General features: G+C 40.4%; 1 protein-coding gene across 1 annotated transcript in view; it reads right to left on the bottom strand.

Annotated features, from left to right (window-relative positions):
* TXLNB (taxilin beta) overlaps positions 1–18,077 on the bottom strand; it is a 43,558-nt gene extending 25,481 nt beyond the window's left edge. Inside the window, exons 1-3 of the mRNA XM_037045622.1 lie at positions 17,979–18,077; positions 13,492–13,944; positions 4,854–4,945 (exon numbers count right to left, since the gene is read on the bottom strand). Of these exons, the coding sequence (XP_036901517.1) occupies positions 4,854–4,945; positions 13,492–13,930 (531 nt within the window). The 5' untranslated portion in view covers positions 13,931–13,944; positions 17,979–18,077. The remainder of the gene's footprint in view (positions 1–4,853; positions 4,946–13,491; positions 13,945–17,978) is intronic.
* Positions 18,078–18,342: the final 265 nt, after the last annotated feature.

Genomic DNA, 18,342 nt, shown 5'->3' with positions numbered 1-18,342 from the left:
GGGACGGCATGGGATGTGGAACCAGCGTCCCCCGGACTTCCCATGTCAGGGTGCTAGAGTTCTGGGGTAGGGTTGCCAGAAAGAACGTGGAACCAGTTAAATTTAAATTTCAAATAAATAAGGAATAGTTTTTCAGTAAAGGTATACTCAGAGTATTGTATGAGACATACTTTTACTAAATAAATTTGTTGGTTGTTTACCTGAAATGGAAGGTTAACCGGGCAGTTCATATTTGCAAAATTTGGCAACGTTTTAGTGACATTTTAGTTGGGTTGGGGCAGCTTGGGGATGAACCTTCAGCAGCCACCAGAGACCAGCACACCAGGGGTGTGGCTCACGGTCTGACAGTGTGGCCTATGGAAGGGGCAGCCCTTTGTGCAGAGCCATTTCCTCTTCTGGGCTCGGTCCTATTGCCTGACTGGTAGGGAAGCCAGGTACGTACTTGTCATAACAATGACCTTGTTGGCTAATGAAGAGGAAAGCCCTGGGAAGCCCCTCTGTGCTTTAGGCCGTAGTTATTCCTGGCGTCTCACAGAGTCTGAGGCAAATGGACACACAGGACATGAGTCCTGGTGTGTGTCTCCGTGACCCCATCCTGAAGAAGCATGTGTTCCTTCTATGAACAGGACTGCCACACTTTCTTCAGCTCACAAATTATTTTACTCCTGTTGCGCTGAAATGTCTGTGGTAAACCCTTGCCACATCCAGTTGGGGATATTCATACCTGATACCCTGTCTTCATAATTGGGGGCAATTTTTAATTATTAGTGAGAATTGGTATTGGGAAAAACTACGTCCGTATTACTATAAATATTGATTAAAGTTGATAGCCTTCTTGATGTTCGGTTGGAAGGCCAGTGATATTTTATTATATACTTTTCATGCTCACTTTCTGTTCCTAGGATACACGAGGGCCTTCCATTTTTCACCACGTTTATTGGATAGGGCTGGAACATCTCATGCTTTTGTTTAGACTTGACAGACCTGTTGTCCTTTCTTGAAACTCCTATGTTGTTATTATGGTTACTGCCTTTACAGTTTAGACTTTGCTTTTTGAAGATTAAGCCATATGTCAGGGTTTCTCAGCCTTAGCACTATTGACTTTGAGGACACATGATTCTTTGTTGTGGGGCTGTCCTGTGCACTGGGGGCTGTTTAGCAGCAGTCCCGACCCCTACCCGCTAGACTCTGGTGGCACCTCCCCATCTCCCAATTGTGACATCCAAAATATCTCTGCTTGTTGTCCCGTGGCAGGCAAAACCACCCCCTTTGGAGGAACAGTGCCCATCTGATGTATCTGAGCATCAGGAGGAGGAGACGGTACATGCATTTCATCAGTTGGAAGAGCAATAATCTGTGCTTGCTTGTCAACCATTTAATGTTGCAGTTTACACAAGATCACACACATCTGAAATGTAGCTAGGTCTGTCTTGCTGTGCTCTAAATAAAACCCCCCAACTCTCTGATAATTTCTTATTTTAGAGTGTGGCTAATTTTGTATAATTACTTCAGACTTCTGTGAATGCATATGGGGTTTCTTAATGAATGAAAACAAACATATTGCATTTGAGTCAACTTCAGACAGATGCTGGCTTTGTGATTTAATAATGCACTTAGACACAGCTCTGTACCATTGTAAAAGGCATATAGGGTTTTTATCTACAAGTTCTCTTGTTCTCTCTTTTGTACTATGAAGTTGAAGAAGCAACATTAGTCCCAAGAACTAAATTAGAATAGTATTAGTGATATTGTCGTAACTACATTAAAATTGAGAACATTTGCAAAAAATATATCTCCTAGCTCATTCCTTACCTTAGTCATGAAGTATTCTTATTTATTGATGAACTTATCCTTATTTATTAATGAATACTATAGTAGGTAATATTGCATAACTCTGAATATGTAAGGACGAGTAAGCTGGAGAGGCAGTCTGATTCACAGCTTTGAATTTAATGATTTATTCTGTGCTAACACATATTCCAGACAGTTTCTGTATTAATATTCAAATCAGTGAGCAGGGAAATAGGTTTTCGTCTCCAAGTAAAAGACTGAAATTTCTCATAACATTTTCTTTCTGAAAAGGACATGAAATGGGTTTATTATATTTTTTGGTGAATTTTCTCTCATTTTTTAAAAATAGAATAATCTTTGGGGCTTTAAAGTTTATTATTCAGCATGATATACATGTCAAAGTGTAGTAAGTAAGGCTTGAACTCAGTAGGACCCTTGGAAAAAGGACTTCTGTGGGATGACTGCTCAGGTAGGTGGGTAAATAGGTGCAGGGAGCTCCCTGAGACCAGGGTAAGCAGAGTGGAGACGTGATGCTTTTCCCATGTACTGCTGTGGGGCTGCAGTCCCATAAATGGCTTCCTGAGTGGGTCTAGAGTGATGCCCCGTCCAGCTGAGCATGGCGCCTGGTGTTAGAAACTAAACATGAATGGCTTTAGTATGAATAGGTACATTGAAGGGGCAAGGAAGAAATGATATGGAAAGTACTCAAAAGAGCAGGATGGACAGATGAGAAAAGGAGCCATATACTTTTGAAAAATATTATTTTTGACACGTAACTTATTTTATGGCGTTGAAATTGTTCATAGAGGGTTAATAGCCAAAGTTCAGTGAGTTGCAATATACGATATACAGATACTTGCTTTAGAAATTTCTGCCATTCTTTTGGAAAGCAATATGGCCATAAAAATAGGCATTCATAATGTTTGGTCTAGTAATCCCAATTCTGGAACTTTCCCCTAATACCACAAAAAAGAGAGAGCAGGGACAAATCAATTGCCTGATGATGTTCACTGCAGCAAACAGAGGAAGGGATCTTAAGTGTCCCCAAATTAGAGGACAACAAGCAGATATGTCCACTTAATGGAAAACAACACCCTTTTACAAAATATTATGATGACTTATAAACTGTGTGGGAAAATATCTGCACTGTGAGCCAAAATACCAGAGTCCAAATTACAGTTGACCCTTGAAGAACATGGATTTGAATTGGATGGTTCCACTTAAACATGGGTTTTTTTTCAATACATATATGTAATTCTGTAAATGTATTTTCTTATACCCTTATGAGTTTTTAATAACATTTTCCAGCTTATATTAGTGTAAGAATACAGTAATACACACACACACACCCATATATATATATATATCTCATATTAAAATATGTGTTAATTGACTGTTGGTTATTGGTAAGGCTTCTGGTCCACAGGAGGCTGGAAGCAGTTGTCTTTTGGCAAGTAAGTTGTTTTCAGATTTTTAACTGTGAAGGGGGTCGGGCCCTAAACCTGTGTCGCTCTAGGATCAGCTGTATAGGTACCTTGTGATGGGAATTATAATAAATGGTATCATTGCATATATAGCAGTACTTGAAAGGAAGATGTACAAGTTAAAGTTTGTATTTTAGATTATGGGAATAGAGAAATTTTTCCTTGCATTGTGTATTCAGCATTTTTCTTATATAATCGTGATGTGGTTAATATAATAAAAAATAATGAAAAAGTATTGTTGCCAGAGTGAGGAGATCAGGTGGTCACTGGGGCTTTCCTAACTTCTGTGGGTCTACTGAATAGATGGTTTAGTACAGCAGGATGCATCGAGATACATAACAGAAAAGAGAAAAGAAACAGATTATAAGACTGTAGTTATAGTAAAAGGGAAGGAAAACCAGTCATTCATTAAATTGTACTGAATCAAGGGGGATAAAATGTAACTGGGGACCTGAGGGGTTGGTGGGACTGAAGCTTATTCAGTTTGGGAGGCCTTCTTTTTAAAATAATAAAAAAAAGCAACAGAATTAAGAAAAAAGAAGTATATCCAGGGCTTCTGAGGGGCATGGCAGTGAGAGGCCCTGACTCTACTTCCTTTTCTTTGGCTTCCAGGTAAATTTGTCCATGGATGCAGGCCAACCTTCTGCCTGTAGGAATTGGTCAGCTCTGTGTGGACATAAGTTTCATTCTGTCACTGCTTCTCTAAAAGAAGTAAATTAATTTTTTTAAAAAAATAAGCAGAAATCAGAGAGAAGCACATGGCCTCGCTTCATTTGAGAGGATGCCGCTTCTCAGCTGTGGGCTCCTCACACCCCAGGGTAGTACACAGACTTCTGATGTGGTAGTACACAAACTCCTTCCGCACGGGTTTGTGAGGGTTCATTGAAACCCGACGTGCTGGCTTCACCGAATGCTCCCTTTCTGCCAGCTTGCCCACTGACGAGGAAACAATGCCCATCATGCGTTCTCTGATGCCTGGGAGTGGCTTCCCTTCCTCCTAGCGGCCCTGACTTATTGAAAGGGAAGACTGACTGGGGAAGACCCAGAACTGGGCACATGGAACACTTTGCCATGTCGGGGAGAGGAAGAGGTGTAGATTAAAGAGAATAAATGAATGAATAGCTAACTAAAAGTCATCAAGTCCCAATGAGAATGCGTCACAAACCGAGGGAGTGAGATTAACTCAACCCTTTGCCTTCCTGAGGGGACCCCTCCCAAACTTGGGCACACAATGAAGTGGAAGTTCATGTTGAATGTATATCTGTTCTATTGCAAAGACAAAAAGAACTCAAAAATATCCAGAGTTTTCAATTATGTATAATTCTCTCTGACAAATTATACTCATACTTGAAGGTGGAGAACACACCAATACTACCCTCTTTCCGCCTTCTGCTGTTATTCAGTTTTTCTGTTTCTTTTTCTTTTAAAACATTCTGCTTTTATGAATTCTAGCTTTGGCTTGTCTGAACTAACCAGTCATGATCTATAATGATGTGCCCAAAAAACTAAGAGCCTCCTTTCTCAGTTCTAACCAGAGCCCAGAACTTTCTGACAAAAAGAGAGAATCAAAGGTCTTACCAATTCAGCATACTTCTTGAATAAAAAGTCAAGCTTTTCTTCAGGTGTTTGCAACTTGTTCAGATTTTGCATTAGCAGGTTAGCTTCTTTGCCTTAAAAGAAAACAAAAATGGTGAAGACATTTTTAAAAGAAAGTGTTGAACTTGAAGTCAGGTGATATGGGCTGGAATCTCTTAGATTGTCCATTGGCTAGTTCCTACCCACCCCTGACTAAGCCACTTAACCTATCTGAGCCTCAAATATAATTTTCTTTTCCTGTAAGAAGGAGTGGTACCTACCTTACAGAATAAGTGGGGATTCGTTGAGAAGTTTGTGAATGTGTGTGGCACAGTCTCAGGCTCATGGTAGATTCTCAATGTAACAGTAGTTCCCAAGAATCCATTCTTGTTACTCCCCTCCCCATAGTCTAAATATTCAAAACAATTTTAAATATTTTGAAAATATGCAAAGGAATCAATAACACTAACTTTATGAAAGAATGAATCAACCATTTCCCCAGGTTAATTAATTTTTTTAAGTCGCAAAGCAGTCCATCAACATTTCTGACCTCTGTGAAACAGCCACCACTGATACATGGAGTTGCTGTAATTCCAGCCCGAAGCAGAGAAACTTGACAGTTTGGTCTGTCCTTTTATTTTAGAAAAAAATTTTTTTTGGTGTTGCTGTTCTTTTAGTACCTCTTTCCTCTTTTTTTTTGGCGGGGAGGTTGAGGGGAACCAATTCTCTTGTTTCTGTGCATAAGCTCATTCCATGAGTTTTAGGTGGGAATAACTCGGATCGTATATCCTACCAAGCAGAGAATAAAATCAATAAATAGAGAAAATGGACCCATGGCCTGCAGGGTCTTGTCCAGGCCTTTGTGTGTCTCTGTGGTTACAAGTTTGGCCTTCCTGGGCCTCCCCTTCTCCCGCCCAGGCCTTAATCTCTGTTGGCAGTTGCATTTCTGTTCCCAGTTGGAGTTTATGCTATGTTTAAGAACTCATCTGTTTGTGATTATTTGATGGTAAGCCTCAGATTCTTTCTTTTTTCCTCCTCATTGTTCTTCTTTTTGTCTTCTTTAGCTCAAAGTGCTCAGTTTGCCTTTCTGTGGTGCCCAGAAATCTTGTGGCCACTGGGCTGAGTGCTGGGAGGGAGGGTAGGGACCCTGAGGCCTACCTGTACCATTGAGCCTATCTTTTCAAAAGTCCGATCAGAGTGGATCAGACGGACAACCACTCTGTCTAATGAAAGTGGGGAGGTCAAACTGCGCAGTAGAGCCCAAGTTTCCTGGCATAAATCTGCACAAGGATATTAATAACTTTGACAACCTTCCTTCAAGAACAGGCATTTCCTGTTTGCTGACATTTTTGCTTTCATCTTGGATAGGCAGATAAATCATGGAATTAGGATTGCTAGATAAAATACAGGACATGGGATATAGTCGTCATAAAAGATTTTATGTATTGTTTACCTTAAATTAAAATTTTCCTCGGTATCCTTTGTTTTTATTTGCTAAATCTGGTGACTCCAATGGCTTCAAAACACTTTAGATCTAGAAAGAACTTCAAAGGCGCACAGACAACTGGGTAGTTTTACAGATAAGAACCTAAGGCCCAGAGAGTCCAGAGTTACATGATTAGTACTGGCAGAGCCAAGGCTTGGATCCAAAGTCTGTCTACTTGCTCTAAATCACTTCACTCCCATGTGGAATTTTGATGCCAGGGAAACCGAAAGAAATAAAAGGAAATTGTTTTTGGAAAAAAATGACCTCATCTCTAACAGCTGGTTTTGTCTGTCTTTGCCCCGCGAGTCAGGTTGCATTAGAGACATGGCCTCAGATGGGGGAAGGTGGGCACGAGAGGTGCCCCACTAGCTCTCCAGTCGCGGCCTGGCATGACAGGCTACTTTTAAAGTGACAACCAGGGCTGCTCCACCCCCACCGCACTGGGCTTGAGTTATTTCTCTAGCATAGGGATGAATTTGCATGGTGCCGGCCAGGCCATCCCTTCACACTTGTCTTTAGTCTGTGGAAGGTGCCCACGTGAAGACTGCTGTCCTGCGTTAGTGTCAACTGTTAAAGGTAAGACGCTGTACGACTATCAGATTAGGTCTAGGATCCAGTACAGTGTTTGGTCTGTGATAAGTGCTCAGTAGATATTGATGGTAATGATGGAACAAAACAGAGCCAACCAGTACACACTAGCATCATGTCAATCAAATGGAGAGTCTTGAAGACAACTGTGTAATTGGTTAGAGGAAAAATAGGTCTGTCACCTGTAACATTTAGTGTATGGTGGGATACCTCCCCGGATAAACACTGACACGTAAAACCATTACATGTCTCATTTGTGTGAGAGAGAAACCCTTGAGTGAGTCCAATGGCTCTCCTTTTCCCCTACATAAAGTATATTTTCTACTTTTTTTCTTTAACTGTGAGAAGGGTGTTTTTTTTATCATTGCACTCACTGAGGACTCTTCTCATATGCTGTTATTTTGTATAGAAGATTAAGACTCAGAAACATCAACTATCCTTCAAAAATGACCTTTCCCGTCAACAAAAAAAATCCAAGAAATTGGAAACAGGCATGTACAGAATTCATAAATTTGTGACACCAAAGAACTTAGTTTCTAAACTTCCATTAATTTTGCTAGAGTGGTGTGTTGGATTGTCATAGAGCAGTGAAATAGATTTGCTCATCTTCTAAGAAAGGCTGTAATTATAGTCCCATAAAAATATAATCATTTGGTGACAGTGTTGGACACAAAAGGAAAAATTCCTCTACTCAGGGACATCTATGGAGAGGGGGTGATCTGCCTTATTCCTAACGTGTCATTCTAAAGCAATGTGAAGTGAGTTTGGTCGTGAAGAAAGCAAGGGGCAGACCTGAAGTCTTCATTAAAGCTAGGCAAGGTACACGGTGGCATACGGTCACCACTCCGCATAAAGCTCATTTGGGTTGTAAGTCTACAAGAAAGTAGACCCCCCCCCCACCATGTAGTGATAACAACCATGTCACATGTGACTGTGGCTATTAGCACTGTTGTAGACTGAAGGAGTATTGTAATGCACAAGTATTATTTCTACCTCAAAGAAATGGAAAACTTTAAAGTAAGACAGTGAAATTAGCTGCAGATGTGTTGACTGGGATTTTTCTTGAACTTTTAGTGTAGTGATGACTATTTTTGCAAGGTTTGGTGACAAATTATGTAGATTTAATGAGTATTTGAAACTATGCCTTTTTTTCAAAATGATTTTTTAGAACTTGGGGGCTAACATATGGTCTTGGGTGTACACACGCATCTGTCTTCCAGCTTCCTGATTTTGAAGAGTGGTGGGAAAAGCTGAGAGCAGGAAAAGACTTTGAATGTTCTTTTCCAATGTTCGACCCAGACCCATATTTCAATATTAACTTTGTTTTCCCTCTAACATAATTTAAAGATAACGAGAGTAATACAACTAATTCCTGAGAGCCTATAGATATATTTTAAGGGAAATATGTATGTATGTAGACAGGAAGGACAGTAGAGCAAAATTAACACTGGGCTCCAGTTGGGGGCCTGTGTTCTAGAACCAACTGCATAGTTAATCCAGTTGAGGGACTTCTTTTACCAATTCTTAAACTCACTGAATCTCATTTTTCCTGTGTATAGAATTAGCAGGTTGGCTAAATGGATTCTGAGTTCAGCCTCTAAGATTTTGATTCCTGAAATAGCTTTAACTGTTTTTAGCTTGATTTAGAGAAAAACAACAAAAACAACATTGCTTGGCTGGCGTATATGTTTACCTCAAATGCTTTGGTCCACTTCTAAAATTTATAAAGATTCTCTCACCCCTCCCTGTCACCTCTCGTAGTCATGGTTTTTGTTTGCTTTCATTGGTTTTATTAACTATACCAGTTTTGAAAATACTACCTTCCCTGTATGTTCTAGTCACATAGTTTTCCATTCAGCTGACATTTTATTTCTCTTGTATTTTAGTGGCCTTATTATATGTAACTGGAACTTTGGCTTCTTACTCATTTGGACAGTGGACCTGGACTTCTTATTAGGTTGGTTGATGATGTGTTTAAACTACTAGTAATTTCTTGGCTGTAACTATAAAGAAAAATTTCTTAAAAAGAAAGAAAACCTTTAAGAGTCATATTGGGGAGATTATTCCAGGAAAAATAAAATAAAGCCAAGTGTATATTAAAAAAGAAACACATTAGAAAAAAGCAATAAGAAATGAATATATCCTTTCCCACTTCAGCTCAGAAGGGAGTACAAATTCTTTTGCTCGAGACGTATTTTTCTCTCTCTTTCCACCTACTTCTCCTACTTCTCCTCCTTTCAGAATCTGGCCGGTGTTTTAGCATCCCTATGAATCTATTCATGAACCTTTTAGTCTTGGCTGATTCTTCTTCTCCGTGAATGTATCTGGTCTCCTACCATCTTTTCCAGAAAACCTAGCACTTGTTTAGCAGCAGTTTATTTCCCTCTCACAGTGAAACCAGAAATCAAAGTAAAATGGATGAAACAGACCACCAGGCAAGTGACCGTTCTAAGGCAAAGTGAGTAAATGGCTAAAGACATTCCAGAATCCCAATGTGCTGCTCAAGGTGCCCTTCAGAAGGTAGAACTGAAACTCTCTTAAAGTAGAAAAACGAAACACATTAAGAGAGCTAAGTAAATGCTTCTCAACTAATATACTGATTGTTTTTATTTTTGTATGTATTTGGTTCTGCAACATTAATGACTTCAGGTTTTCCCCTTGTTTTCATTATGACTAATCTTACAATCATATCCACTAACTGAATAACATTTTTTTTCCGTCTTTAAAACTCAAAACCCTCTAGGCTTCACCCTGACCAGTGTGGCTCAGTCAGTTGGAACGTCTTCCTGTAAACCAAAAGGTCATAGGTTTGATTCCCAGTCATGGAACAAGCCCAGTTGGGACACATGCAAGAGGCAGCTAATCGGTGTTTCTTTCTCACATTGATATTTCTCTCCCTCTCTTTCCCTCTCTCTAGAATCAATAAAAGAAGTGACCGTTCTAAGGCAAAGTGAGTAAATGGCTAAAGACATTCCAGATTCCCAATGTCCTACTCAATGTCCTTCCTTCACAGGAAGGTCAGTATTGTGGGTGCATATCATTAGGAAAAAAAAAAACCAACTCTTTAGGCTTCAATTTCCCTATCTATAGTAAGTTGGTTTGACTAAATGGATCCTGAGAGTAGAATGGGCCTGTGGATCAGCTCTGTTTTCTCTTGGGCTTTTGCTTCAAACTGATTTCCTACTCAATCAGTTATCAACCTAAATATCAGAAAGTATATTATATTTTGTCAGTTTTGTGCTTATTTCAATGTAGATCTTGTACAGCCCAGACAATGTTAGCAGAGGAATGATTAGTAAATCACTTGTGAGCCTGGAAGACAGAGTGAGGGAAGCAAGGGGGCCGTTGAAATGTTAACAGGACACACCACTGTGCCCTCCAACGGGGAATCTGTTTTTGTTCCTCTCACTTCAGATGCCAGGGAGGAAGCGCACACTGAAGAGATAGAGAGTGACTCTGCCCACCGAAGGGACAGTGTGTTGGCTGTGGGAGGAGTTGCAGCCCCTACAGGAAAAATAAGTCCTGGGTGCCAGGGCTGCAGAAACATTTTCTAAATACGCAGAGGTGTTCTGTGAAAGAAGGGTATTTTGGTCCAGTAAGTTTCGGAAATGTTCAAACCGTGCCCATCACCATTGGAGTCCTTTGTTGTTGTGTATTCAAGGTCAGAGAATTCTGGCGGTAGGATCATTGTAACTCGGTCCGAAATCTCGAATATCCCAAAGTTGGAAAGTTCTGGGTTAGAGAGTCAGAACATTTCAGCACCTTAAACATACCAATAAGGTGAAAATTCCTGATAAATATGCAATAACTAGAAACTCATCTGTGATCAAATACATATGTGGAATCTAAGGATATGTCTTTGGGCATGGGTAGAATGACTTAATACCATTCTACAGAAGGTCCAGATAGATTTTAAAAGACGACCACAGCTGGCACTTTCTATTTTCTGCTAAAGGTCGAGGAAACACTTTTTAGAAGCACTGGGACCATTGCTTATACAATCTGTGTCAAAATTACCCAGGCTGCCTTGGCCCTAATCCAGACCTACCAATTCTGAATCTCTGTGCTAAGAAGCAGCATTTTTGACAAATCGTGTATTTGATTCCAATGCTAAGTTAGAAAACCACTGATTTAGATAATAGTACAGGGCCATTTAATTGAAAAAATGGCCAAGAAGCCTATTAAAATTACTTGCAGACAACTGAAATAATATTTAAAATGGTGGTTAGATATTTAGATGTATTAGCCTTAAATGTTGCTTTAACTCCTGTTGTGGCTGGAATAGCACAGTGGTTAGAAGAACATGGATGGTATTCAGAGGGACGGCACAGGAAGGTCAGTATTGTGGGTGCGTATCATTAGAGTGGACCCACCCGTGCAGTTGGACTCATAGATATTGGTTCTGACGCTAAACACGTTCCATCGAAATTTGGCAATTTATGGATAGTGGCAGAATTAGAGTTGTGGAATTTTCTCTCGAATTTTAAAAATTAAGAGGTTCATACAGATCTTGAAATAATTCATGAACAGAATAGAAACCAAACTTGGCCATCTTTAACTTTACTTCTACTTTCTTCATGTCCATCCTCTCAGTACAACTCCTACAAATTCCTGTGCAGATGTGGTTTTAGAGTGGTGAAGGGAAAGAACTTTCTTGGTTGGAAACACGTGAAATCATTCATCTCTGTATATGATTCTGTATTGTCTTATGGGAAGTTTGTGTTAAGGGACTCTTTGGAGGTGCCTTGGAATGGGAAGGCAAAATAGCTCCTGTAACACAGATCAACTTCATTTGCCTTCCCAAAGTGCTAAAACACTAGAGTAATTCCAATCTTGCATGCTGCAACTAGATATTATCTGGGTTAATCTTTTTGCTGGGTGGGTCAAATAGACTATTTGAATATGTCTTTTAGTTCTTTTTGAAAGCACTGCCAGCAATGAATGGATTTTAAGCATCATCGTGATGTCCTGTGTCAGCACAGATACACTTTTGGATTTACAGATAACCTGTTACTAGAGTCTGAACCCAGTTCTGATTCTAACACTCACAGTCTTTCACTCTGCCTCCTTGTCTTCAGAAACGAGTAAGATGTGAGCACTGCCCTTGATAGATTCTCCAACCAGCATGGGAGGCAGATATGTAAGCAAATGTTTGCTTCAGGAAATTTAATAAAACACTAAGGAAGGTGATGCAGACTCTGCCTGGGCAGGTCAGGGAATGAACCACCTAGGAGGTGGTGTTGGTAGTGGGTGTTTCAGTGGAATCCACCAAGGAACACAGGCAGAGGGACATTCATATGCAGAGTAACACACTCTCATTTGTAGCTAGAACAATAATTCTCTCACAGCCATTTTTGCTGTCCCTCATGTCTCTCTCAATGATTTTCCTGTGCCTGTTCTAGCGCTTAGCTTATGTAATAATTAGTTTACATGTTTTCCTCTCTATACTGAGAGCTCCTTGACTAAAAGGCCTTGACCACTTACTTATCTTTGTGCCCTTAGCACAGGGCCTCATAAAGATGAGATATTAATCAGTATTTGCCAAACCAATGGAATAATGAGAGTAAGCGTATTTCCTGCAAATTACTGACATTCTAAAATGGACACATTTCTGAAGAGCTTTGTTAAATAAAAAATAGTTGGTATAGTAGTGGGACATACTACTAAGTGATCCAACTGACATTTCACATGTACAAAACAATCCCAACACTCACATTTTGGTTACACCCGAATTCCACTAGCTTTGCTTTCATTTTCCTTTTATTCAGCCATTTGTCTTTATAACAAATATTTACCGAGCACCTACCATGTGCCATCTACTGTCCTGCACACCAGGCCTCTGACGGTGTCCAATGTGCACACAGTCCCTGCCCTCGAAAAAAGAGCTAGTGGGGAAGATCCCTAGTAACCAGATAATCACAAAATAAACGCACACTCTTAAATGCTGATGTATATGCTAGGAAGGAAAGATACATAGTACCAACAGAAACAGAAAACAGGAAGACTTCATCTATAGTTGGGCTAAGGAAATGACAGTTGAGTTGTGAGCTAAATGATGAGGTAAGCAATCAAATGTCTGTATTGGGGGAATGGGTGGGAACATCGAGGTGGAGAAAATAGGATGTATGCAGGCCCCGAGGCAGGTTTAAAGAACTGAGAGAGATCAACATGACTAGTTATTAGGCAGCAGTAGCGGTGGTAGTGATAGGGACAGAGTTCAGGAGGGGGATGTGGTAGGGCAGAGTGGTGTGAGGTGAAGCTAGAAAGAATGGCTTGGGATAGACCATTCGTGCCTGAAAGACTGTTGAGGGTTCTGATCTTTGTTCTGAGAAAATGGGAAGCCACTGAGGGCAGAGGGGAAGTGGGTAACCTGTGGAAAGTTCACTTAAGCTCTGTTGAGGGAAAGCACCTGGGGACAAGTCCAGCAAGAATGTGTAGGGAAACCCTGAAGGAAGCTGTTGCAGTAATCCAAATATGAGCTGTGTCTTTTAGTAAAGGTTGGAGGAAGAGCCCCTTTGTTTTAAACTAATTCAAAGGAAAATCATAATATAGAATACAACTACTTGCCTAATCCTTTTAGGATTTTCTTTTCCAATTTTTGCTCTTTATTGCTGACAGGCTCTTTGGCTGTGGGTGGCTCTCCAGAAGTGATGGGTTCTCTCTCGGCCTCTTCAGTGGCTTCCTCACAGTCCCCGTCCTCCTGGTCAGCGGGTTCTGTGTTCTCAGGCTGCTCCTTGGCCTTGGTGGAGCTCTCTCTGCCTGCAGTGTGGGCAGCAGACCCGTACGTGTTAATGATGGCTTCCAGCTGTCTATTCAGCTCTTCAGAGATGTCATGAGCCCCTGATTCAGGTTTCACCTCTACCTCCTTCAGTGGTGCTTGGACTGGCGATGAGGAGTCTCGATGCCCTTGGCTCTCCAGGCCGTTTTGACTGGGTGATGATGAGCCGTCCCCGGGAGGTGCAGACTGTGGTTCTCCGGAGAGCTGTACAGAGTGGTTAGCCTCCATCCCGGGAGCGGTACCTAGTGGCAAGCACAGCCGGATTTTCTGTAGTTAACCCAGTTACATGTCCATGATAAGGATATCCCCAAATGAGGACCTGCTAATTACAGTTTCTAACACAGAGTGAGTGCACTTTCACAAACCGATATTGCAGTTGGATAGGTAGAAATAGTGGGAAGCCACTTTTCCAAATCGGGTCATGCTATGAGCAGATTTTTGGTTTTGGTCTTTAAATCCCACTAGTATCTCCTATTATTGATATTAACAGAGTAATTCAAGATGTTGTTTTTCATGGCCACATTTATCATTTTGTTTAGAATAGTCAATTTGTATAACCATGCTCTTAAATAATTCTATGTAGATTTACAATTATTGGAAGTACATGGATGTATACATTTAAAATATTTACATTTTAAACGGTATTATTTTTTCAGTTAAAATATTTAATATTAGAGCCCCTGAACTTACTAAAATCTTTTATAGCAACAATATTTCTTAACTATTTTAATCTGTAAATGAAGATTTGATTAATAAGAGTATATTGACATAAATGAATTCTTATACTGAATATAGGACATACTTTCTTTTTGTTTTTAAGATTTTATTTATTTATCTTTAGAGGGGAAGGGAAGGAGAGAGGGAGAGAAATATCAATGTATGGTTGCCTCTCATGGGTCCCCTGCCGGGAACTGGCCTGCAACCCAGGCATGTGCCCTGACTGGGAATGGAACTGTGATTGTCTGGTTCTCAGTCCCGCACTCAATCCACTGAGCTACACCAGCCAAGCGTGAATATAGGACATACTTTTTTGTTTTTTTCTGGTATTTTTCTTTTCCCGGGAGATGAAAATGCTTTTTTGAACTTCAAACTAGCATCATTTTTGGAATAAGAGAACGAGAGAAGGTGTAAATTAAGAAATTCTTTCAATTTCTCGAATGCTTTTTTGTTGTATTATAAAAACTGGCTTTCTTTTAGAGAATAAGAACAGGTTACAACTTTCTCTTTTCACTCCAGAAGCTCTAGGGTAACTTAATAATTTTTAAGAAACATCAATGGTTAATGAACAAGGAGGAAATTAACTAGAGAAATAATCCAGATATAATTTGGGAAACAGGGGGACAAGAATGAGCCACGTCACAGATTCCAGGGTTTCTGGCTAGCACCATGGGTAGGCCTGCAATAGGTTTGGCTTAGGCCTTTAAGTTCTAAGGCCTAAGAACTGGTGCATTCTTTTTTTTTTTTTTTAAAGAAAGTGGTATTTATTTATTTATTTATCTTTAGAGGGGAAGGGAAGGAGAGAGGGAGAGAAACATCAATGTATGGTTGCCTTTCCTGTGTCCCCTGCTGGGAGTTGGCCTGCAGGGAACTGGCCTGCAACCCAGGCATGTGCCCTGACTGGGAATCGAACCACGATCCTCTGGTTCACAGGCTCGCGCTCAATCCACTGAGCTACACCAGCCAGGGTTAGAACTGGTGCATTCTATTTGTAAATGATATTTAACAGTGAAGTGGCTGAGTATCAGGATAAAAAATGACAGGTGCTCATCATGCACAGGTTTTGCTGCTGTGGAGACACGACGGCAAAACCAGAGACACACTGCTCTGTGCCTGGCCCCTCCTCCCCATTCTCAGGGCAGCAGGTGTCAAATACTTGAACTCCAGCAAGATCAGAAAATTTAACATATATAGGTTCTTTTGGGTTGGTGTTTCAGGGTTTTTAGGATATAGTCCTAGCAGTGGAATTGCTGGGTCAAAAGGCAGATCCATTTTCAGTTTTCTGAGAAAATTCTATACTGTTTTCCACAGTGGTTGCAATCCCACCAACAGTGGACTAGGGTCCCCTTTTCTCCACAACCTCTCCAACACTTGTTGTTTGTTGGCCATTGTTTATGATGGCCATTCTGACCAGCAAAAAGAGTGGTATCTCATTGTGGTTTTAATTTGCATCTCTCTGATAGCTAGCGATATTGAGCATCTTTTCATGTGACTCAGGATCCTTTGTATGTCCTCCTTGGAGAAGTGTCTATTCAAGTCCTTTGCCCAGTTTTTGATTGGGTTGTTTGTCTTCTTAGAGTGGAGTCATGTAAGTTCTTTGTATATTTTGGAGATTAAATCCTTGTCTGTGGTATCATGGGCAAATATGTTTTCCCATACAGTTGGTTCTCTTTTTATTTTAATACTGTTGTCTTTAGCCATGCAAAAGGTTTTAATTTATATCCTAAGAACTCTGAAACACCAATCCAAAAGAATCTATGCACCCCAATGTTTATAGCAGCACAATTTACAATAGCCAAGAGTTGGAAGCAACCTAGATGCCCATCAGTAAATGAATGGATCCAAAAACTGTGGTACATATACACGATGGAATTCTATGCAGCAGAAAGAAAGAAGGAGCTCCTACCCTTTGTGGTAGCATGGATGGAACTGGAAAGCATTATGCTGAGTGAAATAAGCCGGGTGGTGAAAGACAAATACCATATGATCTCACCTTTAACAGGACGCTAGCAAAACAAACAAGCAAGCAAAATGTGACCAATGACGCTCAAATACAGAACAGCTGACAGTGACCAGAGGGAAGAGGGGAGGGAATTTCAGGGGAAAAGGGGAAGGATTTGCAGGAATAAATATAAAGGACACATGGAGAATAACTAAGGGGGTGGAAATGGGAGGGAGGTGGGGAGCACTGGGGGGATGGGCTGGGATGGGAGTAAAAGACAGAAAACTGTACTTGAACAACAATTAAATAAATTTAAAAAAAGAAAAAAGAAGAAAATTCAACTTAAAGACATCACTACCCACTTGTGGCCCTTAGCAAGTACTCATTAACTTAGAAGTACATAGTCTTTTTCTCTCACACTTTTTTAAATTGAATTTATTGGGATGACCTTGGCTAAGAAAATTATATAGGTTTCAGGTGTACGATTCTATAATATGCCATGTGTGCATTGTATTCTGTGTTCACCACCTCAAGTCAAGTCTCCTTTCATCACCATTTATCCCCCTTTACCTTCTACCTCCTCCCACCCCCTCTTTTGGTAATCACCATACTGTTGTCTGTGTCTATGAACTTTTTTGTTTTGCTTAATCCCTGCACATTTTCCACCCAGCCCCACAGCCCACACTGATTCATTTTAGCCACCAACTCTATTATCTAACGATACAGTGAGCAGTTGCCTTGTCTTCATCACTGAAGTGTCTTTATCCCAACCACAACTTGTTGGGCACACGCATCTATATATAACTATGCCTCCCCTGAACTTGGAGAAAGACACAGCACCTGCTGTTCAGCCAGAGCTATTTTAAGCTTTTCTAAAAGGAGCCGTGGCATTTAGCACTTTATCCTTGAAAATCAAGGGAAAAGAGCACTTTTTAATACAAATTGAAAACAGTAAACATTTATAGGCTTAAATGCAAATATGGGTTTTAAAGTGTTAGGAAGTCTTCTTAGAATGTTATAAAATCTAGAGTAAACCAAACTTCTAAGCAATGAATTTAGAACTGACTCTCCGTAGGAGTATTAGTGTGGCTAGTCTAAATGCAAGCATTTTGTTTGTATAAGCTTTATTCTTCATTGATCAGAGACAGTAATCATTGATGTTTTTATGTTAATCCCATGGGTAGCCTTTAAGTTTCATGCCCCACATTTACTTTAAAATGTAATTACTGAGTCATTGTAAAGCACAGGATGACTCAATTCTTAAAAGTAGCCTCAAGATAAATCAACAAAAGGGAGAAAAAAGTCAAAGAACTGTGACTTTTAAATCCTCTCATTCTAGATTAATTTTACAACAAAAATTATTGCTGAATTTTATCCTCTTTAAACTTTATTGCCTGCTTTTTCCTCCTCTGGGAGACAATTCTTCCCTTGAACTAGCAGTCCCAGCAGATTATCACTCACACACATCCCTTTCTGAGCAACACATTTTAATTATAAATAAAACAATGGAAAGTTCTTCAACAGTTCACTGGCAATCTCAATGCTGCAAGTTTCGAACACTACAAACCGCACCCCACATCTTCTCACACTGCCTGGGGGAGTGTTTGTCACACTTACCAGAAGACAAGAAGCTAAGCAGAGAGAGTAAAGGAGAGGCAAAGAGGCAGCAAAAAGCTAGTCAGAACAGCAGCAGCAGCAGGCGAAGGCAGGCGGCTGTGTTCTTACAAGGGAGAGAGAAACTGAATACACACACACACACACACACACACACACACCAGGCAGCAGGAGCGCCGGGAGGGGGAGGGGAGAGGAACACCGTATGACACAGCAAGAGAGAAATGTGCCCCAGCTTCAGTAGTTGTCCCCAGGGCAAAAATCTGACAGAGGAGAAGCACCTGGTAGATCTTAGCAAACTCCATGTTTTGCCCTTTGAGAAATTTAAACTCTCAGTATATAGCCCCTTTGCCAGTGCAATTTTTCA

This window comes from Sturnira hondurensis, unplaced genomic scaffold, assembly GCF_014824575.4.
Source record: "Sturnira hondurensis isolate 20B ecotype Veracruz unplaced genomic scaffold, ASM1482457v3 Scaffold0004474, whole genome shotgun sequence".
Taxonomy (NCBI): Eukaryota; Metazoa; Chordata; class Mammalia; order Chiroptera; family Phyllostomidae; genus Sturnira; species Sturnira hondurensis.
The sequence above is the reverse complement of the archived record's forward strand: the minus strand, read 5'-3'. Positions and strand labels throughout refer to the sequence as shown.